This window comes from Octopus sinensis, linkage group LG9, assembly GCF_006345805.1.
Source record: "Octopus sinensis linkage group LG9, ASM634580v1, whole genome shotgun sequence".
NCBI classification, from domain to species: Eukaryota; Metazoa; Mollusca; class Cephalopoda; order Octopoda; family Octopodidae; genus Octopus; species Octopus sinensis.
The window spans coordinates 83621952-83648762 of record NC_043005.1 but is presented as its reverse complement, the minus strand read 5'-3'; the positions used below and the strand labels follow the sequence as shown (position 1 = coordinate 83648762).

Genomic DNA, 26811 nt, shown 5'->3' with positions numbered 1-26811 from the left:
TGAAGTGATTGCATTGTTCAATTAAATGGAGTTGCAGGAAACGATTGTACTGCTATTACCTCTGGATATCCTTGTTGCTTATTTTGATTTTATATATATATATATATATATATATATACATAGTGGTTTAAAATTTCAGCACAAGCCAGCAGATTTGGGGAAGGGGCTTAGTTGATTAAATTGACCCTAGTGTTCAAATGGTGCTTATTTTATCAACCCTGAAAGGGTGGAAGTCAGAGTTGAACTCAGAATGTAATGACCAGTATGCTAATGACTCTGCCAGCTCACTGCCTTCTTTCTTAAATATATTAACAATACTTAAGGCATCCATTCATTGTTTTCCAGGTCTCTCGTTGTGGTATGATTTACATGGAACCCCTGTCCCTTGGCTGGCGTCCTCTGCTATTATCTTGGCTAAACTCTCTACCCCCGACATTGGATGCTACCTACAAGAGTATCATTACTGATCTCTTTGAAAGATTCGTTGATGTCAGTTTGCTGTTGATTTCAAAAGGCTGTGTCAAGGTTTGTAGACTTTGTTTTTTTTACCTTTACCTCATTTTCAAATGGCTATGAATAGGAAGGCTGCTCAGCCACAGAAATTTACCAAAAAAAATAAAAGCTCTAATAGCACATACAAGCAAAACTGACTTTGCAAGCCACATCATGGGCTACCCATTTAGGAGGATGGTTACCCTGAATAAGCACTGATACAGGGTAGATGGAGACTCTAGTCCATTATACATGTAACAGCTTCACTATGCCCTTTAGCATGACAAAATTCACCCAGTTCACATTATCAAAACATACACAACTACAAAGCTGGTTGGTCTCTCTATGTTGCTGTGAGTAGCTTATGATACAGACCACAGTGAGTGACACAACTCCTCTGATCCAATCCAGTAATGGCAAAACTGACGCAAAATGCTGTTGATGGTGGTGGTGGCAGTGGTTTCACTTGTTTATATAGTTTTAGTAAAGTATCAGAGTGCTTTATTAGCTCCCTCTATATCATAGTCCATCCACCTAGATCAGTGGTTCACAACCATTTCTTACCTATGGACTCCTTTGATACCCATTTCACTCGGATTGATCCTCATAGCCATTTGATATTTAAAGTATCATCATCATCATTTAACGTCCGCTTTCCATGCTGGCATGGGTTGGACGATTTTACTGAGGACTGGCAAACCAGATGGCTGCACCAGGCTCCAATCTGATCTGACAGAGTTTCTACAGCTGGATGCCCTTCCTAACACCAACCACTCCAAGAGTGTAGTGGATACTCATATTTTTATAATTAAATATTATAAGAAATTTTATTTAAAATAACTTTTTAGTGCCGGTGGCACGTAAAAAGCACCCACTACACTCACGGAGTGGTTGACGTTAGGAAGGGCATCCAGCTGTAGAAACACTGCCAGATCAGACTGGGCCTGGTGCAGACCCCAGTCGAACCATCCAACCCATGCTAGCATGGAAAGCGGACATTAAACAATAATGATGATGATGACTTTGTGCATTGTAGAAGTAAAGCCAATCCATTGCACATAAATGTTAACAACAATATCTTATATGGATCCGTAAGGGTTGTGGGGACCTCAGTTGAGAAGGACTTATCTAGATAAACATAACTGATAGAAGCATTTGAAATATAAAACAAAAAAATTAGGTAATATAAACAAATGAAAATGATATCGTTGCAATACAATCTTTTGACAGGAATTGTCTCCAACTACAGCTAGCAATTTGGTGAAATCCTTAATGAATCTGATGGATTGCATGCTTGAGGAATTCAATGATGAAGCATGCATCGCACAGAGAGATGTGCGGGAAATTTCTAATTGGCTTGAAGTATGATTCTTTCTTTTTCTATTTTATTTGTTCCTTTTTTTCTTTATATTCTTTTATTTTCTTTTGTTCATTTATTAGTTTCAATCATTGGATTATAGCCATAATCCAACATTACCCTTAGCATACAAATTGATGATGTCAGCCCATGGTATTTACATAATCAATGATTATTTATTTGATCAACGGGCACATATTTTATTGATTTCAGAATTTATGAATGGCAAAATAGATTTGGACATTATTTGAACTCTGAACATCGGGGGAGGTGAATGTGTTTTTGTAGAAGACTGGAAATGAAGAACCCCATTTGTATGAGAATGACACTCATTCATAATTATCCATGGAGCATGGAGACACAAGCACATATCTGTGTGTGTGTGTGTGTGTGTGTGTGCACATGTGTGTATGTATATGTGTTTGTGTTCCCTTGTCTTAACATCACAGAATGGTTACAAACAAGTGTCACCATCATACAAATGGAGTCCCTTGTTTTCAGTCTTCTGTGGAAACATGTCCGAGCATCAGGAAATATTGTCTTGCTTGGAAATAGGTGAGGGTTTGCAACAGGAAGGGTATCAAGGTCATAGACAATCTGCCACAATAAGAAAGCGGCGAGATGGCAGAAATGTTAGCACGTTGGGTGAAATGCCTTGCGGTATTTCGTCTGCCACTACGTTCTGAGTTCAAATTCCGCCGAGGTCAACTTTGCCTTTCATCCTTTTGGGGTCGATTAAATAAGTACCAGTTACGCACTGAGGTTCGATATAATCGACTTAATCCATTTATCTGTCCTTGTTTGTCCTCTCTGTGTTTAGTCCCTTGTGGGTAGTAAAAAAAAAATAGGTATTTTGTCTGCCACTGCATTCTGAGTTCAAATTCCGCCGAGGTCGACTTTGCCTTTCATCCTTTCGGGGTCGATATAATCAACTTAATCCGTTTGTCTGTCCTTGTTTGTCCCCTCTGTGTGTAGCAGTAAAGAAATAAGAAAATTTGCCACATTGAATCTTGCCTGACCCGTGCAAGCATGGAAAAGTGGACATTAAAATTGATGATGTTGACTTAATATTTTTAAATGTATCTGTAAAAGCTGATGAGTATACTGAGAAGGGTTCACTGTCTAATACCATTAACCCTGTTCCTTATATTTAAGTATATCTCTATATAGTAATAACCAATATATATGTTGGCTGGCTGGTTGGTTGGTTGGTTGGTTGGTTGGTTGGTTTCTCCAGTCATGGTTTATATCATATATAGGGAAGAGGAGAGATAGTAAGAAAGAGATACAAAGCAAGTTGACATAAGAGGTGCAAGATGAGTGCACATACAAGGTTTGATGGCAGGCAATGTGTAAAGGGATGCTGTATACACAGAGAGTAAGAACTAAAGAATCACAGAGGCAGAGATGGAGGGGAAGGAAGAAGAGGAATAATCAACGGGGTAGTTATGGGAGGAATTATACAAAATGAGGAATTTGTTTTATTTAACTTTAAGGGAATAAATACTTTTCTTATTCATTTCATCGTTTTGTATAAGTGCCAGTAAATTTGATAAAAAGTGAATTATAATCCCTGTATATATGTTATATTCCCTGTATGCTATGGTGGTAAAGATAAATTTCCAAAGTTACTTGTCATATGACAGGTAACACTCTAGTTTGACATATAATAATAATAATAACAACAACAACAACAATAATGATAATAACAACAATAATAATAATAACAATAATAATAATGATAATAACAATAACAACAACAATAATAATAATAATAATGATAATAACAATAATAATGATAATGATAATAATAATAAATGCCCTGATGCAGTACCAGGCAGAGGCTCTCTTGGCTTCTGATCTTAACTGATCGGAAGTGTTATCATGTACATTGTTTTGTCTTGGTATAAAAGTTGGGCTACAGCAAATATTCTGCTCAGTACCACAGATTTGCTTGTCAGTTGTTTGACCTTAACCAGTTGAGCATGTCCCCTGGTGGTTGATGATATGTGCATCTCTGATCACAAGCAGAAGTAATGGGGGAGCATCATAGCCATGTGTTGAGAGGGATTCTTTGGGGTTTGAATAATTCACCTCTGGAAACATGGGTGTTTCGTTCAACATCCTTAACCCTTATTAAGGGACCTTTTGAGCAGGATGGGTTACTCGACCAGAAGAAAATTACAACTGGGCTCCACCCGCAAGGTCATGCGCTGTTATGAGATCACCATGTCGTGCACATATGGTTGTGATGCATGTGCCTGGTGTACCCTTATCAGACGGGTAGTCATGATGGGTATACTGGGCTTTGTATATTTCACCCCGGTGTCACTTTGATGGCATGTGCTACCCTCTCACTCAATGATAATAATAACAACAACAACAACAACAACACCAATAATAATAATAATAATTATCATTATTATTATTATATTATTATTATTATTATTATAATGATAATAATAATAAATATTAATAATAATTGAAATTGACATTTTTTTGTATTTTTCATTTTTTATTTTTCTAGTGCATATTTTTTTTTTCCATTACTTGGTCCCTCGGTGCCAGTACTGACGAAAAGGGAAGAGTGAAGTTTGACAATTTATTGAGAGAACTGATTGCGGTAAGTATTTTTCTACTTGTGTAGCTTTCAAGAAAACTACTTTATTTTGTACGCAGACAGAAAGGAAACAGACAGGAAAGATAAAAAGTCAATGTTTAAGTTGTTATTGTAAATTATAGATGTACAGGAGATACTGTACAATCTCATGATGGCTGGCTGAGGGAAGCAAAACTAAAGGCACCCATAGTGCTTAGTAGCATCAGCAGACATGGATTGTTGAAACTATATGGTAGAAGTTGTCACTGTTATTTAGGTGGTACAATTAGTCTCAATGAAACCTATTTATGCTGTTTGTTCTGCCTTCAATTTTTTTCTATCCAAAAGTGTTTTCCAACCTAATATTTACATACTGTTATTTCTAGTTTTTGTGCTTTGAGATCCACTGTATCTAAAAGGATATATATATATATGTATGTATATATATATATATATATATATATATATATATATATGTCTTTTATGTCATAACTTGTTTGAAGATCCTGTGTGCCTACAGGTGAAACTTAAAATAGCAAGAAATTAACTTGATCAAAATATAATATGTTATTAATCTGTACCATGGTGTTAAGTACACATTTTTCCAATACTTAATACTAAATGAATATATATATATATATATATAGTTAATAAAAAAAGAAACGGAGATAAAAGACAAAAAGAAAAAAACAACAAAGTGAAGACATGGTACATACAAAGTATTAATAAGACATGCAGAGAAGGAAAGAAAGGGTGATTTATGTTTTGAGCAAAGCTCTTCTTCAGAAACAGAAGACAGAGGAAAGTCCAAGAGAAAAGAAAGATGGAGGGAAAAAAATCGCCAACAGTCCACATGTAGTTACATATTTTAAAGAAATTTGTGTAAAGCTGGAATAATGCATGAAATGTACAAAGTAAACTACCAATTTTAGCATGTCATCTTCCTCCCCACTTCCTCCTTCCTCTGCAAAACATCTGAACAATGACTTTTCAATTCTCACTTTTCCAATTGTCCTGAAGAAAGGGTTATAGCCCTGAAATATAACTTAAAACTATAAATTTGTTTTATTTTTTTGTTTTGTTTTGTTTTCCTTCTGTTGTTGTCTTTGTACCTTCTCACATTGTTCTGGCCTTACACAACAAATCTCTTTAAAGTAATATCACATAAATGCTTCGCCAAAACAACCCCATTATATATGTATATACATACATACATGTCTATTGTTTATAGGGAGGAATGACTGAGGGAACACGATCCATGCTAGGTCTTATAGATTGTCTTGAGCCACCAATGAAACCATACTTGAATCCTTTCCCACCGAAAGGCCAAGTTTTTGACTACATGTTTATAAAAGAGGTAAGAGTCTTGCTTTATATAACTATGTCTGGGCCAGTTGTTGATGGGAAACAGATGAGGGTTGGTGTCAGGAAGAGCATTCTACTGTAGAAAACCTGTCTCTGTGGATTCTATCTGACCAATGCAAGCATGGAAGAATGGGTATTAGAATGACAACAACAACGGCAACAGTGATGATGATGATGTCCTGTTCAGTCAGTTTCAACCTGGGCTTAAACGACAATAATAATGGTTTCAAATTTTGGCACAAGGCCATCAATTTTGGGGGAGGGGTGAGTTGATTACATTGACAACTGTCTTCAACTGGTGCTTATTTTACTGACCTTGAAAGGATGAAAAGCAAAATTGACCTCGGCAGAATTTGAACTCAGAACATAAAGATGGATTCAATGCTTTTAAGCACTTTAACTTGTGAGCTAACATTTCTGCCAGCTCTCTGCCTTATCAACCATCATCATCATCGTCGTCATCGTTTAATGTCCACTTTCCATGTTGGCATGGGTTGGACGGTTTGACTGGGCTGGCGAGCTAGAAGGCAGTACCAGGCTCCAATCCGATCTGGCAATGTTTCTACAGCCAGAAGCCCCTTCCTAACATGAATCACTTTGAGCGTGTAGTGGGTGCTTTTTATGTGCCACTGGCATGAAGGCCAGTCAGGCAGTACTGACATCAGCATGCTTGGATGGTGCTTTTAACATGCCACCAGCACAGGAGACAGTCACGCAGCACTGGCAATGACCATGCTCAAATGGTGCTTTTTACGTGCCACCAGCACGGGACCAGTTAGTCAGCACTGGCATCGACCAAGTTTGAATGGTGCTTTTTACGTGCCACCAGCATGAGTGCCAATCAGGCGGTACTGTCATTGACCATGACAATGACTTCACTTTCCTCAACAGGTTTTCGCAAGCGCAGTTTATTGCCTGATGATTGAAGGGTACTCTTAAATGAGCTGGTTATGCTGTACTGGAATAGGCCACAGTTACAGTCTCACTTGGCTTGCTGGGTCTTCTCCAAAGGTCTCAGTCACTTGTCATCGCCTTGGTGAAACCCAATGTTTGAAAATAATAATAATAATAATAATAGGAGTGGCTGTGTGGTAAGTAGCTTGCTAACCAACCACATGGTTCCGGGTTGAGTCCCACTGCGTGGCATCTTGGGCAAGTGTCTTCTGCTATAGCCCCGGGCCGACCAATGCCTTGTGAGTGGATTTGGTAGACGGAAACTGAAAGAAGCCTGTTGTATATATGTGTATATATATATGTATGTGTGTGTGTTTGTGTGTCTGTGTTTGTACCCCTAGCATTGCTTGACAACCGATGCTGGTGTGCTTACGTCCCCGTCACTTAGCGGTTCGGCAAAAAGAGACCGATAGAATAAGTACTGGGCTTACAAAGAATAAGTCCCGGGGTCGATTTGCTCGACTAAAGGTGGTGCTCCAGCATGGCCGCAGTCAAATGACTGAAACAAGTAAAAGAGTAGAGTAATAATAATAATAGCAGCAGCAGCAAAAGCCAGATCTTTTTTTAGTTATTGAAAAAAAATTATATATTCTTGTTTCAGGGTGCTGGCAAGTGGGTTTCTTGGTCTGAAGAGATCAAAGATGCACCGCCAATCGCTAAAGATGCCCAGTTCAACGAAATCATTGTTCCCACTGTGGACACTGTAAGGTACACTGCTTTGATGAATATGTTAGTTTTGCATGCTAAACCAGTCCTCTTTGTGGGTCCCACTGGAACTGGCAAAAGTAGTTACATTTCTGTAAGTTGCTTTTGTTTTCATTTTGTTTTTTCCTTTGTCACTTTTACTTTTTTCAATTTTTGCTCTTAGTAAAAAATCTGTCACAAATCATTTCTCATGTTTTAGTTGTTTGATGATAATGATGTGGGCCATGATAATGATGGTGATTATTATTATTATTATTATTAATATTATTATTTTAAGAATAATAATGGTTTCAGTTTTTACATCGAAGCCAGCAGTTTTGAGGGGAGGGAGCAAGTCAATTACATTGACCCCAGTATTTTACTGGTATATTATTTTGTTGATCTTGAAAAGACGAAAGGCTAAGTAGACGAAGCAGTATTTGAACTCAGAATGTAAAGAGCTGCAAGAAATATTTCTAAGCATTTAGTTTAGTGTGCTAACAATTTTGCCACCTCCTGTCTTCATAATAATAATAATGGTTTCAAATTTTGGCACTTGCTAGCAATGTTCATGGGAAGGGGTCAGCTGATTGCATCGACACCAGTGCTCAACTGGCACTTATTTTATTGTCCCCTAAAGGATGAAAAGCAAAGTCAACCTTGGCAGCATTTGAACTCAGAATATTAAGCTGGAAGAAATGCTGCTAAGCAGTTTTTTCAGCTTGGTAATGGTTCTGCCAGCTTGCTGGTTTAATAATAATGATAATAGTAATAATAATAATAATAGTAATAACAATGCCAGGATGAGTTTGTGCCCTCTCAACAACAAAAAAGAATCCAAAGTGCCACACACCCCCAACAGTATGGAGATGTAGCAGATGATGCAGTAGAAATTTGCCTCAAACTACCAAATGTTGAACAAGTATATAATAATAATAATAATAATAATAATAATAATAATAATAATAATAATAATCCTTTCTACTACATGCACAAGGCCTGAAATTTTAGAGGTGGGGGTGGTAGTTAAATTCATCAACCCCAGAGCTCAACTGGTATTTATTTCATCAACCCTGAAAAGATGAAAGGCAAAGTTGACCTCAGCGGAATTTGAACACAGAATGTAAAGATGGGCGAAATGCTGCTACGCATTTCGTTTGACATGCAAACAATGCTGCCTGCTCACCACCACACTACTACTACTACTACTACTACTACTACTACTACTACTACTATACTACTACTACTACTACTACTACTAATAATAATAATAATAATAATAATAATAATAATAATAATAATCCTTTCTGCTATAGACACAAGGTTTGAAATTTTGGGGGAGAGGACTAGTACCTGTGTTTCACTGGTATTTAATTTATGGAGCCCGAAAGAATGAAAGGCAAAGTCAACCTTGGCAGAATTTGAACTCAGAACATAAAGATGGATGAAATGTCGCTAAGCATTTTGCTCAGTGTGCTAACAATTCTGCCAGCTTGCTGCCTTAATAATAATAATAATAATAATAATAATAATAATAACAATAACAACAATAGTAATGGTTTCAAATTTTGGTGCTAAGATCTACAATTTTGAGGGGATGGGTTAGTCAAATACATTGACCTCAGTACTTGACTGGCACTTTATTTTATTGATAATGGAAAGATGAATCACAAAGTTGACCTCAGAGGGATTTGAATGTAAAACGTAAAGACCTGGAAAAAATTCCACAAGGAATTTTGTCTAATTTTGCCTCACTTTATTGTTAAGGACAGCAGTCGCATTTGGGAACTCCGTGACTGTGTAGGGTATCAAGGTACAAGCCCACATCAAAAATCTAAAAATAGAAAAGTGTTCATAACTCCCATGCAAGGAAAGCTTCTTCGTGGTCAACTGACCGACTAGAAATAGCAATCGAATCTCACTCAGAACATATCCTGTCATCTTGAAAAAGGGAAGGACAAATTGGCTAGCCTTAGATTATACTCAAAAATAAAAGATGGGATGGTCATGGCAAGCATGGTTTTGATAATTTTGTTCAATCAGAGTTGTCCTGGGAGTAATCAACAATACAGTTTACAACACTGATCCATTACATGGTTGCATGATTTGCTAAAAATAGCAACCAAATATCCTTCAGATCATACCCTACAATTATGGAAAAAGAGGGAGACACTGGACATCTTAGTCTTAGATATATAAAAATAATGGGATGGTCACGGTTGGAATGTCTTTGATCATAAACCTGCTCAATCAGTGCTGACCAAAGACTAAACAACAATATTAAGAATTTGATTATTTTTATGGGTTGTGTGTTACTGCATGATTATAGTTCAGTTTTGTTATCACTCTCACTTTAAACTGCACTCGGTTATTTCATTAACCTCTCAAAGGACGGTTGCACTCAGCCTCTTTTATCATACCAACACTGAGCTGCACTTAACTCCTTCCTTTGTTAACCTCACATTGATCTGCAGTTAATTTCATCTGGTTTCATATTGAACTGTTCACAATTGTCTTTGTTATCCTCACTTGAAGCCACACTTAGCCTTTTTCATCATCTGTAAATTAAACTTTACATTTTAAAACCTTTTATCATATTTTTTATTAGTTCAGAAATGAGAGGGAATTCTAATAACAAGATCATAAAAACAAACAAATCTGATTAAAGCTAAAATACAAAAACAAAAAGACTAATGAACAATATTAATGAATAATAATGCATTTATGATTTATGCAGTGCAACAAAATTATATATATTTTAAGCATTTTAAATTTCCCATTTTTATTTGGTAAAAATATCCAAAATTCTCCATTTTTTGTTTTCCAGTTCTCTGTCCTGTTTTTAATGATTGAACTCTGATATCATTGAAAGAAAATTGTTGTTTATTCATTTCATTTGTTTTTACATTTGTTTTTTCTATGCTAGTATGAGTTAGATGTACATATTTTTGAGGTTTTCTTATACAGCCAGATGTCCTTCTTGTCACTAACCTTGACTGGTTTTTCAAACAAGGGATTTTAGTTTCTGCATGTCTTTGATGATGCAAAACCAGAAGACAACATGTTGATAGGGAAAATGATTGCCATGTCATTTCCTCTAGCAGAGCATGTCTTTGAAGACATGTAAGTGCATACACACACACACACACACACACACACACACATGACAGGTTATGTGACAGGCTTCTTTTAGTTTCCATGTTCCATTCATAAGCTGCAAACAAGAATTGAGCGTATTTTCTTGTGTATGATGACTTACCGTTACTAAGTGAAATCATTGAATCATAAAGGTCCAGGCATCGTTTAATAGGCACAAGCATAACTATGTGTGTTAAGATGGTCACTTTCCAACCACATACTTTCAAAGAGCCATCCACTGTGTGGCCTTTTACTATAACCCCAGGCCAATCAAAGCCTTATGAGTGGATTTGGTGGATAGAAGTTGGAAAAATTCCATTTTATAAATATATATATATATATATATATGTGCACGTGCATGTGCGTGTGTGAGTGTATCCATGCCTGGCCATCATGCAATAGTTGCAAGGTAGTTCCATTGTCATGCAAGCAGTATCATTAATTTCTAGTCTCTTCCATGAAAATATGTCTGGATAAAGGGAAACATCACTGCACTTACAAACAGGTTAGAATTGACAAGAGGAAAAGCATTCAGCTATAAAAGATCTGCCCTGACAAATTCCATCTGACCCATGCTAGCATTGAAAGTGGACATTAAGTCAGTGATGATCTTCTGAACTGTAAACTCATGAGTTTGCCATTTATTGTCATAATTATCACCATTCTTTTGTGGTCATATCAGACAAGCCAGCACTTAGCTTTGTTTCTTAATGTGTTAATCAGATAAGTGACTAAACCTTATTTTGATGGATGGACCTAATAGAAATAGCAACCAATACTTTCCCTTAAAACAGAAAGGGCACATTTAGATAAAATAGTCCTAGATACCCCTAAGCAGACTAGATGTTCATGGCTAGAGTTCCTTCAGAGGGTCATTTCACCAGAGTTGACTAGGAGGACAAAACAGCAAGTAATTTAGTTATATCTCTAAACTGGATTGAAACTTAGAAATTTTATACTTCCAGCCATCCAGCCTATAAAAGAAGTGTGTTTGTGTGAATATGTACACATGTGTGTATATGTATATATATATGTAAATGATTTTATATCAAGTTATATGTAAATACTGTTTAACATCAGACTGAAGGCTTGCTCAACACTTTTTAATAGAGTACATGTTTATTAACTTTTACAAAGAAAAGGCTGAGATACCTAACCTTAATGTTGTTCCTAAGGTAAGACACTTTTTTGTCAATATCTTCCAGAATTTCTTACTCAAGACATTGGATAAAAATGTCTACAAACCAAATATCATCAACTTTTCCGCTCAGACAACGGCTAACCAAACACAGAACATGATTATGTCCAAATTAGATAAAAGAAGAAAAGGTGTCTTTGGTCCTCAGCTTGGCAAAAAAATGGTATGTATCATGTCTCTTTTATGTCTTACTTGTTTCAGTCATCGGACTGCAGCCATGCTGGGGCACCACTTTGAAGGATTTTTAATCAAATGAATTGACCCCAGTACTTTTTTTTTTAAGCCTGGTACTTATTCTCTCAGTCTCTTTTGCCAAACCACTAAGTCATAGGGACATACACAAACTAACACTGGTTGTCAAGCCTTGGTGGGGGATAAATACATACATAATGACATACACACATACATATGTGTATATGAAAGAAACTGAAACAAGACCATGGTATATATACATACATATATATATATATATATTATATATATATATATATACATGCACACACACACACTATAATAGAGGTTTTTCCTTAAATTATATACCTATATTTTATGAAATTTGATTTAGAATTGCTAAATTGAATTTTTCCTTGTAAGTTTTGAATTATATTCCCTACTATTATATATATATATATATATATATATATATATATATATATATATATATATATATATATATATATATATATATGCATGTATATATATAAGAAAACTGATGTAAATAGCAAGGGGAAACTTGTCGTTTTCACTGGTATGTCTTTAATTTAATTAGTTAACAAAGAAGAAGGTAGCATTTACAATCGTTTCAATTTACTAGTTTTAGTAAATATCTTCAGAATGCGAAAAATAGATTGATACATTTCATAATGGTAATAGAGTCAAAATTTGTTAGTCTTACATTATATTATGTTCTTAATCGCGGTTTCGATTCCCAGACCAGGCGTTGTGAGTGTTTATTGAGCGAAAACACCTAATGCTCCACGAGGCTCCGGCAGGGGGTGGTGGTGACCCCTGCTGTACTCTTTCACCACAACTTTCTCTCACTCTTACTTCCTATTTCTGTTGTACCTGTATTTCAAAGGGCCGGCCTTGTCACTCTCTGTGTCACGCTGAATATCCCCGAGAACTACGTTAAGGGTGCACGTGTCTGTGGCGTGCTCAGCCACTTACACGTTAATTTCACGAGCAGGCTGTTCCGTTGATCGGATCAACCGGAACTCTCGTCGTCGTAACCGACGGAGTGCTTCCAATATGTTCTTAAGTTGATTCTTTCACTGGGGAGTGTATTTCATTGTAGTAGATTGGTTAGTGTATGGTTCCGTTTGGCAATTAGAGTGGGGTGTATATTATTTTGGTGTGGAATCCTGAGTTTGACTGAGCACATCTTTTGCACATGTGTATTAAATTGGTTTTAATCAGCAGTGAGTTTTAGTCACTAGTGGTGTAAGTGAAGGGGGATAACTCTAACTTAAGGTGAGAAGGGAGCTAACTCAAACTGGATTATTTACACTAGGGAGGGTGGTTTAAAGTTATATTATGGCTAAAGTTTAGGAAGTCCATAGTGATAAAAGGGGCCCTATGTAGGTGCAAAGTAAATTATTATGGAATGTGGAGGTCGAGTGGGGTTGGTGGGTGACTGGTTATGTGTAAGTGTTTAAGGTGGTTCCCAGTTAATTAGACTTGTATAGATGAATATGCTAGTGTGAGATTTGTAGAGTGTCCTACTATTTTACCAATACTTTGAAAAGACACAGAGGCCTACATGAAGACAAAAAAAGTTGTTCTCAAATTTCCTATTGATGAGGGATTGTTTAGCCGTTAGGATAGCTAGGCGTTCTGACAAACAGAGATCACAGCATCTATTGGCAGTGTTGTATGAGGTTGTTTTTGCGAGTATACACCAGTTTAATCTATAATCTATTTTTTTATCCTTAAGTTCCCAAATATGTCTACTGAGCCCTGTTGAGTTAGCCTTACTCCTATTTCTGAAGTTAGATTGGTGTGTGTTATATCTAAGAATCATTTGGTTTTTAGTGGCGCTTATGTATGATTTTATCTGGCTATTTGTGTGCCCGTCACATTGGTAAGCTACATTATTTGCTTTTATTTGAGAAAAGGCACTTTGTTCTATCCCTGCAGCCACATAAATTGTTAGGCATATCTGTATTCGTGTTATGTTGTAGGGGGCTAATAGTGTTCAGGTCTATATCTAAGTTTGTAGGAGGTGCTACGTTAGTGGTGTGTTTAATTCTATTAGTTGGTTGGTTATTATTTTTATTGGTCACAATCTTTCTAGTTTCATAGAATTTGTCTAGTTTTTTTATTATTTACTGAGGCTATGATTGTAGCTAAGTTATTGGTCAGGCTGTGGCCTACTCTAATTTTATTCCTAAATAATTCTGCATATTTATTCTTAATGTTTAGGTGTTTATCTATGATTTTTATTAATGAGCAAACTACATTTGATTTGAGGTGCATGGTGTAGGGGATTACAAGCCAGATATTATCACAGTTTTGTTTATTTTTTGTATTGTTTTTTCTAGTATAGAAGCTATCCACCATATATATACCCTCCATATATATATATATATACATATATATTTAAATGGATGTTTAACAGACAAATCGGCCAGTTCTTGGAAGTCATTGAAATTGCTAGTCCTTTCCAATCATGTTCTTAGTTTGACCAAAGCCTTGTGAGTTGAATTTGTTGACAGAAACCGAAAGAAGCACATTGTGTATGTATATATGTATGTATGTATCTATGTGTGTGTGTTCGTATTTCAGTGACCCCCAAAAAGGATGAAAGCAAAGTCGACCACAGGAGAATTTGAACTCTGAATATATAGACAGGCAAAATGCTGCTAAGCATTTTATCCAGTGTGCTAATGATTCTGCCTGCTTGCTACCTCAATAATAATAATAATGATAATCATAATAATAATAATAATAATAATAATAATGATAATAATAAGGAATCTCTTATTTTCTTTGCAGATTATTTTCATTGATGATTTAAACATGCCAATGAAAGAGACATATGGTGCCCAACCTCCTATTGAGCTGCTTCGCCAGTGGTTAGATCACTGGCAATGGTATGATCTGAAAGATGTCTCAGCACTGAGGCTTGTGGACATTCAAATCATGGCAGCAATGGGACCACCAGGTAAATGAAGGAAAAATTTAAAGCATCAGTTTTTTTCCATTTTTGTATGAATGATTGCAGATATATCACGTCTTCCAGAAAATAGGATTAGGTCTGTTGAACTGGAAATTCTATCAAAATCGTTTTATTGATATAAATTATTATAGATATAAATATTAAATTAGATTAGATGCTTTGTAAATACAAATGTTTGTGTTTATAAGGAATCTACTTCAATTTAATTTATTGTTTATAATTGAAATTCTTAACTATTCTCACTTTATTATGCGTTATTAATATTACTATACTTTTTTTAGCTTTTATCTTTTACTTGTTCAAGTCATTAGACTGTGGCCATGCTGTGGCACCATCTCGAGGAATTTTTTTAGTTGAATGAATCAACTCCAGGACCTGTTTTTTTAAGATCTGGTGGTTATTCTATTGGTCTGTTTTGCTGAACTGCTAAGCTATGGACATGTAAGCAAGCTAATACCGGTTCTCAAGCAGTGGTGGAGACAAACACAGACAGACAGACACACGCACAAACACTCATACATGTGTGCATGCACACACACACACACATGCCAGGCTTCTTTCAGTTTCCGTTTACCAAATCTACTCACAAGGCTTTTGTCAGCCTGAGAGTAACATTGAGAATTTTAGGCATGACAACTTTGTAAAACATTCTATGGTCTTTATACAGCCCAGAGTTTAGCATTTCAAAATATCAGAGACCCTTTTTGTCAGTGAAGATAGAGGTGAATGCTGGAGTTGGTGTACTGACACTTTTTAGTTGCTATGTTGGGTAGGAAAGGTGTATCTGGTTGATATGTTGCAAGGATTAGCATGGTCATCTAGATTATTTCAGATGCATATTCTTTTATTCTTTTATCTGTTTCAGTCATTTGACTGTGGCCATGCACCTTTAGTCGAACAAATTGACCCCAGGACTTATTCTTTGCAAACCTAGTACTTACTTTATCGGTCTCTTTTGCTGAACTGCTGAGTTACGGGGAGGTAAACACACCAACATCGGTTGTCAAGCAATGGGGGGACAGACACAGACACACAAACATACACACACACACTCACTCACTCACATACACACATACACATATACATATATATATATATATATATATATATATATATATATATATATATATATATATATATATATATATATACGACTGGCTTCTTTCAGTTTCCGTCTACCAAATCCACTCACAAGGCTTGGTTGGCCCGAGGCTATAATAGAAGACACTTGCCCAAGGTGCCATGCAGTGGGACTGAACCAGGAAACATGTGGTTGGTAAGCAAGCTACTTACCACACAGCTACTCCTGTACCTAGTCCAAGTTTTACAAGTGGTTTTGCATACTTTTTGTCTGTTTTGGATTGCTATTTATAAAGTGCTTAATTTAATCCAATTTAATGTTTATAACTGAAAATTTTAACTGTTTTGTATGTAGCACATGATGATGTCTGTTATGTAGCATATAGTCCAGGCTCAAAGCATCTTTTGGTATGAGTCACAAGACCAAAGAGGAGATTTATGGACACATTCCACTCATCTCTGTTTATTGCGCAAGGCAATGGCCACTGCCTTTGTGCTCAATGACAAGCCATATTGGAGGTTAAAGTTTAGAAACTTCCAAATACCTAATAGAGGGCGAAGAACACTCAGCTACGTTACTGTTATTGATAGACAGACACAGCATGAAACGGAGGATCTACCAAAGCAGATGGGGGGATTGGGATTCCTGGTGCGGCATTGTGTGATGTATCACATATACATCTGGTTGAAGGAGGAGGAGGAGGAGGAGGGAAAGAATGAGGAGAAAAAGATGCAGGAGAAGAAAGGAAAGAAGATGAGAGAGGAAAGAGAGGGAGGAAGGGGAAGAAGAAGAAGGAGAATGAGATGAAGAAGAAGAAAAAGGAGAATGAGAAGTAGAAGAAAAAGAAAAAGAAGGAGAATGAGATGAAGAAGAAGGAGAAGAAAAGGAAGGAGAATGAGAAGAAGAAGAAAAAGAAGGAGAATTGACGAAGAAGAAGAAGAAGAAGAAGGAGAATGAGAAAAAGAAGAAAAAGGAGAATGAGAAGAGGAAGAAAAGAAAAAGAAGTCTCCCTGAGGTTGCCCCTAAATTTCTGATATTAGCTTCTTGCTTCAAAGTGATCCTAAAAAGTTTTCCCCTGAAATTTTCTTGTTAATTTATTCTCCAAACACCAACTCAATGATGACAAAGTTATTTTACCAAAGTCTTCTTTATTTTCTAAATTTGTTGAAACAAAAAGGCTGCGTATTTTGATCAGATAAAAGCTAACAAAGAGTAAATAGATTATTTACATGAATATCTGTCAACGTTCTTATTTATTTGTTTTCTTTAATTTACTTTGTTGTTATTCATAGGTCATAATAATAAATATATTTTCACAACAATGGAGTAGCATTTTTCTCTCATTGTTTATCTCTGCTCCTCTTTCTTTCTTTCTTTCTTTCTTTCTTTCTTTCTTTCTTTTTGTCCTAGTTTTTCTTTTGTTTTATTTTTCTCTTTATTGTTGTTTTGGGATATTGTTTTTGGTCTTTTATTCTTTGGCATTATTAAATAAATAAGTACCATTAATATGTTGAGAATCTATTCAATCCTGAATATCTCCTCCTCTTCCTCCTCCTCCTCCTCCTCCTCGATTAGTAGTTATAGGCCAAAGTAAAAGAAAAAAAAATATTCCTATCTTATTTCCTTGCTACGTTTCTGACATTATTCTTTTAATAAGAATCCTATTGACAGTGACTTCGAAGTTTCACCCACTTAAGCCATCACTGGACTGCTTACAGTGGCTTAGCTAGCCAAAGCTGCACAATCACTGTCAATACTATCCATCGTAAAGAATAATAAATTTGTACTCTACAAAAGTACCAAGTAAGCCTTCAAATTAATGTAAAATTGTTTTTATAATTGAACTTAAAAACTGTGTAGCTTGCTTACCAACAACAGGGATCTGGGTTCAGTCCCACTGCGTGGCACCTTGGGCAAGTGTCTTCAACTATAGCCTCGGGCTGACCAAAGCCTTGTGAGTGGACTTGGTAGATGGAAACTGAAAGAAGCCTGTCATATATATACATACATGTATGTATGTATGTATGTATGTATGTATGTGTGTGTGTCTGCGTTTGCCCCCCCTCCCAACATCGCTTGACAACCAATGGTGGTGTGTTTATGTCCCCTGTAACTTAGCAGTTCAGCAAAAAGAGACCAATAAAATAAGTACTAGGCTTACAAAGAAAAGTCCTGGGGTCGATTTGTTCAACTAAAGGTGGTGCTCCAGCATGGCTGCAGTCAAATGACTGAAACAAATAAAAGAATAAAAATGTTTATTGTATCATCATCATTGTTTAACGTCTGCCTTCCATGCTGGCATAGGTCGGACAGTTTGTCAGGAGCTAGCCAGGCAGAAGCCTGCACCAAACTTCTGTAACTGTTTTGGTGGGATTTTTACTGCTGGTTGCCCTTCCTAACACCAACCACTCAGCAGAGTGGACTTAGTGCTTTTGTGTGGCACAAGCACCAGTGAGGTCAGTTTTGGCAAGGTTTTTACAGCTGGATGCCCTTCTAAACACCAACCACTTTTCAATGTGGGTTGGATGCTTTTTAAGTGGAACCTGCACTGACCGGGTCACCAAGTAACTTGCAAGACAAAAATCATTTGTGAGGGGAGGGGGTATTGGAGGAGGTGACCTTGTGTCAGGTGATGAAAGGCTATAGAAAGACAGAGAGAAAGAAACAGGTGTCTTACTGTAAGGGAGGTACATGGTTACTCAGCCAGAGGGAGAGAGAGAAGCAGAGAGAGAAAGAGAGAGAGAGAGAGAGAGAAAGAAAGAGAGAGAGAGAGAATGAAGACAGAAACAGGAGATACATAGTTTCCCAACCTGAGAGAGAGTGGGAGAAAGCGGGATAGAGATGTTGGCAAAGTGCTGGGCATACTCACAAGGGACAGGGTTAGGAATCAGAATATAAATGGGATGGTTAAAGGAAGAGAGAGTTATAGATGGTGGCAAGAGCCAGGGTGTACCCTTGAGGTTCAAAGGTTGTAATAGTGGCAGCATATTGCGAAAGGAACAGGATTAGAGAGTGTGGAGGGGTAGGGAAGGGAGTGGTGAAAACCTAGGTATATATAGGAGTGGGGTGTGCGTGTGTGTGTGTGTTGTGCCGGGTAGCAATGATACAGAGAAACAGGGCTGTGAGAACAGGATTGTGGAGTGAGAGGTAGGCGTACTGTATGAAGGAGGAAGTGTGAGGAAGAGAAGAGATGTAGATTTGTTTGTTGGGGTATGGTATGTGGAAAGTTTTCTTATTTGTGGGTTGAACACACAGGTCGGTGGGGCTAGCAGATAATAATGATGTGATACAGTGAGACAGAGCCAAGAGGACAGGATTGGGGAGTGGAAGGTAAGCATAGTGCATGAAGTGGAGATGCAAGGAAGAGAAGAGATGTGGTGGAGATATAGTTTGGTTTGTTGTGGTAGGGTGTGTGAGAAGTTTTCTTGTTAAGTGTGGGTGGGGCACACAGTGCTTCTAGAACTCAGTTTCACTGATGTGGGTGGGTCTTCTCAAGACCCTCACTTCGCCAGACGTCTTGGTCCATTGTCATTTCCTCTGTAAAGCCCAACATCCAGAGAGCAATTCTTATCATTTCATAAATATATATATATATAATTATAAATATTTCGTTTTGGGATTTGGTTTGCAAGATTCTTTATATGAGTTCGTGTGTTGAAGCATATTCCGTTGTGTCTGGGGAGAGTCATTTTATTTTTATGCCTTATAATATAACACACTCACCTGTAAAATTTCCACATTTTTCTTATGTTTATTTTCCTAAAATTTTCGTTGCGTCTTGCAACCTTTTCAATAGTTTTGACTCAATGCTATTGAAAAGTTTGCAAGATGCAACAAAAATTTTAGGAAAATAAACAAGAAAAAAGTGGAAATTTTACCGGTGACTCTCCCCAGACACAACAAAATATAATTATAAATATATATATATAATTATAAATACATATATATAATTTAAACCTTTTATCTTTTCTTCTCCATTTTCTTTTCATTTTATAGGTGGTGGACGGAACCCAGTAACACCACGATTTCTTCGTCATTTCAATACCATAACAATTAATGAGTTCAGTGATGAGACAATGTGCATGATCTTTACAAGAATTGTGGATTGGCATTTTACCACAAAGTAAGATTTTCGTAACATGTGAAGTTCAATATAGTTCTTTTCTGGAGATGGGGAAAGGCATTGTCCTTGACAATCTTGCTGGGTTTTAAGACAAGTTGTTGGGGGAAACAAATGAAGAAAGAAACTAGGACTTATGGGATATGGCAGCAAGAAACAGCACTATAGTGGGGCTAGGTAGTGATGAGAAATCTGGCAATAGATTCAGAATACCTGAAATTGTTGTGCTTTGGGAGATTTATACTGCCAAGAAAAGCACATACACTGGTTATTCTTCTCTTCATTTTTACTACTAATCAATTAAGTAATTAATTACTTGATCAACTGGTTAATCAGTTAGCCTGCCAAAGTCATTTCCTCACAGTCTGTGACTTTATCAATGACTATGTACCTCTCGAGTACATCTTTCTCCTCACCTGAATCATTAGAATTTCCTTCTCCTGACAGAGATGGACATGGTTTTGTAAGTAAGAAGCTTGTTTTGCAATCACATGGTTCTATCTTTGATCTCACTGCATGGCAATTGGTCAAGTATCTTCTGTCATTGTCTTGTGAGTGGAGATTAGGAAATGGAAAGGATGCACACGTCTTTTGTACATAGTAGTCTACTAAATCCACTCAAAGCTTTTGTCAGTCTGGGGCTGTAGCAGAAGACGCTTGGTTCACACAGTGGGACTAAACCTGAAACCATGTGATTGGGAAGTGAACTTTTTAGCCACAGAGTCAGGCCTGCACCTGTCCACAATTAAGAATAATTCTAATCTGATTTTCTGATTACAGACCATCACCAGTATCCTCAAATTCTTGTATTTAACTTTAAGATAACATAGCAAATTCAATCTAATATAGTGGAAAATTTCCAGAGGTGCCTTCTGCATAATATCATAAAGTTAAGTGTGGGCTAACATACTGAAAAGCAGTTAATAAAAAAGGATTTATATCAATTGAAACTATAACCTTAATGAGAAGGGAAGTTATCAGTATCAGTGATAGTTCTTTTCAAAAGAGGCAAGGGAGAGAAGTCTGAAATTTAAATGATGTTCAAACAAGAAGGTGATGAGAATGACTCTGATCTATGGTTACTATGACAATAATTCTGGACATGTTTAGGTCATGCATGTGATGCTGTGACCATGATTACCTTGGCAAGCATGATTATGTTTCTCAAATGAAGTAGTGTCTTTTATTAGACACAGTAGAAAGGATGAAAGGCAAAGTCGACCTTGGTAGAACTTTACGTTCTGAATTCAAATTCTGCCACAGTCGACTTTGCCTTTCATCCTTTTGGGGTTGATAAATTAAGTACCTGTGCATACTGAGATTGATCTAATCGACTGGCCTCCTCCCCCAAATTTTCAGGCGTTGTGCCTAGAGTAGAAAAGAATATTTGTTAGAACAGTTCTACGACTGACCACATGGTTATGTTATCAAACCTTACAATAGCTATTCTTGTAGGCATCGTCATGTTGTGTGCTTGGCAATGGCCATAACTCTGCTAGTTTTATTTCCTCCTAACACGATGCTTATGCTTATTGTCCTCATTATCAACCCCTCGACATTACTGTCTTTAGTCTTAGGACACATACAGCTGGTTTCTATTGCATATAAGTGACTGAGAATGCAACAATCCCCGCTGAATGGAACACCAGTCTGTCACAGAGTTACTTATTTACTGCTGAGTGAATTGGAACAAAATGAAATGAAGTGTTTTGCTCAAGAACACAATGCACTACCAATGAGTGATGTTGTAATCATGTGAAACACCCTAACCTCTAGGCCATGTGCCTTCACCTATGCTTATTTAGACTATATTAGAAATTAATATACGCCAACAAGAAAATATATATAGGATAAGATGAAAGGGCCTTCAACTGTCATTTGTATGCTTAAATAATTAATCAATTAATTCTTTTTTGTTTTTGCAGTAATTTCAGTGAAGATTTCAAGCCATGTGTGGATCAAATAGTTTTGGCCACTCTTAGAGTTTACAAAGAAGCCATGGTGAACCTACTTCCCACACCAACTAAATCTCATTATTTATTCAATTTGAGAGATTTCAGCCGAGTCATTGGTGGTGTGTTACTCTCTGTCCCTGAAACTACTGAAGTGCCAGACTCTGTCAAGAGGCTTTGGGTTCATGAGGTAGACATTTCAATCATCAATTATCAGTATTATTATATTCTCCCTACATTTTCATGCTTCATTCTGCTTTTGTTGTTCATCAATTTAACCCTTTGTCTGTCCTGTGTAATACACATGTGATTCATGGATTCATGGAGCGTATTTCCCTGACATCCATGCATTATAAATGATACACATCCCTAAGTTTTTTCAACCACCTGAGTAATTTGGAACTTAAGAAAAAGAAAGGTTTAGATTACTCAGAACGTATGAAACAAAGGCTAACGAAAAAATATGAAAACAAGTGTAGATATCAGGAGTGGCCGTTTGGTAACTAGCTTGCTTACCAACCACATGGTTCCAGGTTCAGTCACACTGCGTGGTACCTTGGGCAAGTGTCTTCTACTATAGCCTTGGACCGACCAAAGCCTTGTGAGTGGATTTGGTAGATGGAAACTGAAAGAAGCCCGTCTTATATATGTATATGTGTGTGTGTGTGTGTGTGTGTTTGTCCCCCCATATCGCTTGACAACCAATGTTGGTGGGTTTACGTCCCCATAACTTGGTGGTTCAGCAAAAGAGACTGATAGAATAAGTACCAGGCTTACAAAAAATAAGTCCTGAGGTCGATTTGCTCGATTAAAGGCGGTGCTCCAGCATGGCTGCAGTCAAATAACTGAAACAAATAAAGAGTAAATATTTAAGATGAACATATGTAGGGTTAAGAACCTGAAGATATCTATCGCCTTGGAATTATCAACTTCGATATGAAATTCTTCCAGCATTGTTCTCACAAGAGGTTGCCAGTGATTATAGTTTCCAAAACTACTGCATCAAACAACAGGCAAATTGGTTGAGACAGATTCCACCCTTTTGATGCCAACTCACTTCAGATTCTTTCTGGTTCTCCAAATTTTAAAATGTACAACCCTCTACACTCAAGGAGTGGTTGGCGTTAGGAAGGGCATCCAGCTGTAGAAACTCAGCCAGATCAAGACTGGAGCCTGGTGCAACCATCTGGTTCGCCAGCCCTCAATCAAACCGTCCAACCCATGCTAGCATGGGAAGCGGACGTTAAACGATGATGATGGTGGTGGTGGTGGTGGTGGTGGTGGCTGTTGTTGTTGTTGTTGTTTTGTTTTGTTTTTTATATGATTTTAAATTTCCATCATAAAAGAAATATAAATTCTGAAACGGTTCTCTCCCCTTAAAAGGAAACTTCACCTCTTTTATTTCTAAGTAAACTCTCTTTCTCTCTCTTTCCCTCCCTCCTCTCTCTCTGTCTATCTGTCTATGTCTTCCCTTCTTCTCTCTCTCTTACTCCAAAAACATCTGTTGGTGGCAGCACCAACAGTCACCAGTCAAGTTTCCCATGTGCTTTTAATGTTATTTTCCTAAAATTCCCCCAAATTCATGATTACATTTTCTAGAATTTTAGAAGTCCTTGTTTCTTTGTGCACTCATTGCAATATCTCATCCTTCCTTCTTGGATCTCCACCACTGGAAGTTTTAAACTTAGAAGTATTCACCTATAATGATCTTGTCAGTTTTATTGTCACTTATCTTTCTCTCTCTCTCTCTCTCTCTCTCTCTCCTTCCCTCCCCTCCCTCTCCCTCCCTCTCCCTCCCTCTCCTTCCCTCCCCCTCTCCCCCTTCTCTGTAGTAAGTTTTCAGCTTGCAGACATGGTTCCATGTTTGATTCCACTTTACAGAACCTTGAGCAAAAGTCTTCTTTCATACCCTCAAGTTGACTTAATCGTGCACACACACACATACCAATATATATATATATATATATATATATATATATATATATATAGAGAGAGAGAGAGAGAGAGAGAGAGAGAGAGAGAGAGGAATATATGATGGGCTTTTTTCTGTTCTCATTGACCAAAGTGAAAGTGTGTGGCCCAGTGTACAGGGTGTTACACTCACAATTGCAAGATCATGGTTTGCATACATGGACCAAGTGATGCATTATGTTCTTGAGCAAGACACTTCATTTCACATTGCTCCAGTCCACTCAGCTGTAAATAAGTAACCCTGCAGTGGACTGGCATCCTGTTCCGGGGCAATGTTCTGATCTTGGTTATTTATATGCTTTGGCCCAGAGCTATATTAGAAGACAATTGACCTGGTGCCATGCAGTGGTACTGAACCCTCAACTGTGTGGTTGGGAAGCAAACTTCTTAACCATACAGCCATACCTGCATCAACAGGGAGGTTGATAAGTAAGTAAGCATTAAAAATTAATAATAAAATCCATATTCTGTTTACAAATTTATTGAAACAGATGATACATGTTCTTTACTACATGGGAAAATGAAAGTAGCTCTTCATATTTCAATGTAAGCACCGGTGGCATCAACCAGTTTCCTCAAATGGCCAGGGATGGAGTGAACAACCTTATGAAGGATGTTGTCTGGGATATCATCGAGAACCTCCTGAATCCATGTCCCCAAGTCCTCCAGTGTGCGAGGTTTTGTCTTGTACACATCTTTTGTGTAACCCCACAGGTAAAAATCAGATGGAGTGAGATCTGAACTTCTTGGAGTTCTGGACTTCTGGGTTTCTGTGGTCACAGTCTTCAGGTTTTACCTCCTGCTCGTAATGGGGTTTCCAAGGATGAAAATTCAATTCTTTATGCAACACCATACGTATTGTGTGTCTTGTTAGTTCACTTTCATTAGCTGCTTGATGTGTTGATTTTTGCAGGCTGCAATTAAACATTTCCTGCACTGTTGCCACATACTGTTGATTGGGATGTGGTTGGACAGCCATTTCTTGCATCATTTACAGAGCCCGTGGTCATCAGCTTTGCATATCAACTTTTTATTGTCTCTGGGCATAGTGTTGCATGCTTACCTTTCCATGCATGCTACCATCATTGTACCCAAACAATGGAATTCCACACTTCATAGCATGCTGCTATCTTAGCTCGCTCCTGAACAGTCAAGCAACTGGCCATTTGGAAAATAAGAAATAAGGCAATAAGAAAATTAGAAATCCTCATTAGTGTTGTTTGTTTAAAAACTGTTTTCATCATGATTTCAGTGATACTAAAAATTCTATAAGCAATTTCTGATGCCCAGTTACTTTCCACCTACCCTGTATACACCAGGTGAAAATTCCTTATCCCTTTCACTGTTTCAAATATATGTCTTGTTAAAAGAAATTTACTTCCATCTGAGCTTTCTTTTTATTCCATTCACTTCTAGGTGTATAGAGTATACTATGATCGTCTAGTTGACGCAGAAGATCACAACTGGATGTATGAATGCATACAAAGTGTCTGTAATGAAGAGCTAGAAGTTAATTTCCATGAACTGTTTAGCCATTTGGACTCTGATGAAGATAATAATGTCACTGATGAAGATATGCGAAGCTTAATCTATTGTGACTTTAGTGACCCCAAAAATGACAATAAGCATTATATAGAAGCACCGGATTTAGAGTTGCTGCGTAAAATAACTGAAGGTTTACTTGATGAGTACAATAACATGAGCAAGAAACCAATGAATCTGGTTCTCTTCAGGTTTGTTCAGTTAACACCCTTGTCTTCTTTTTTATACAATAAATTTCATTCTTATCTGGGATACATTGAAGGAATAGAAATGAATCTGGTATTTGACTGGTGCTTTATATTACAAAGTGTATTCCAGATGTTTAGAGACCTTTACAGGAGAGACATTTATTAATTTCAAAGTTAAAAATTCTAATGTCCTTCAAAGGAGGACCCTCTGACTTCAATGCATTGTTGTAGTGCTCCAGCTACTTTGTGAAGATCCTGTAGACGTCCTCCAAGGTGAAGGTGTCCCAGATCATTGTCACAGCCACCGGCATCTTCTCACTGTCTTCAAAATTACTGCCTCTGAGTTTTTCCTTCAGCTTGGGGAAACAACCAAAACTGCAAGGAGCAAGGTTTGGACTGTAGGGAGGATGAAAAACAATTTTGATACCCATCTCTGTCAAGTAGTTGGTTAACAGGATGGAATTGTGGACTGATGCACTGTCCAGTGCAGTTGCCACTGACCTGAATGGAAGGGCTCTGGCCTTTTGTAACGAAATCTCTTCGTGAACTCCCTCACAATCTCCACAAAGTACTCTTTGTTGACCTTCTGGTCAGAGGGGACCCAGTAGATATAGATGATGCCGTTGCTGTTGAAAAATGGTATCATTACGAGCTTCCAAGTTGACTTGCTTTGCCTGGCCTTCATGGGTCTCGAAGAGCCAGAATGCTTCCATTTCTTGGATTCTGGATCACAACAGTAGTTCCAGCTTTTATTATTGGTCACTAGAGACTCAAGTACCCTTGAATTGGAGATAATGAGCTCAGCAAACTCCCTTCTGTCACCAATACAACTTTCTTTCAGCTCATCATTGAGCTCCCTCAGAACAAACTTTGCACAAATGTTTCACATGTTCAGATCTTCATGAATATTTCTGTGTACAGTTGCCACGCCAACTCCAAACTATACTTATAGTCTTTATAGGCACACAGACAATCTTCATCCAGACAATTGT

The 26811-nt window shown here is 37.3% G+C and overlaps 1 protein-coding gene across 2 annotated transcripts in view; it reads left to right on the top strand.

Annotated features, from left to right (window-relative positions):
• The window catches only part of LOC115215808 (dynein heavy chain 7, axonemal-like), a 177725-nt gene that overhangs the window by 83814 nt on the left and 67100 nt on the right, over window positions 1-26811 (top strand). For both annotated transcript variants that reach the window (XM_036506057.1, XM_029785114.2), the window contains exons 33-42: window positions 346-525; window positions 1723-1854; window positions 4377-4472; window positions 5680-5805; window positions 7369-7566; window positions 11795-11950; window positions 14782-14950; window positions 20043-20169; window positions 22092-22308; window positions 25506-25822. In XM_036506057.1, the coding sequence (XP_036361950.1) occupies window positions 346-525; window positions 1723-1854; window positions 4377-4472; window positions 5680-5805; window positions 7369-7566; window positions 11795-11950; window positions 14782-14950; window positions 20043-20169; window positions 22092-22308; window positions 25506-25822 (1718 nt within the window). The remainder of the gene's footprint in view (window positions 1-345; window positions 526-1722; window positions 1855-4376; window positions 4473-5679; window positions 5806-7368; window positions 7567-11794; window positions 11951-14781; window positions 14951-20042; window positions 20170-22091; window positions 22309-25505; window positions 25823-26811) is intronic.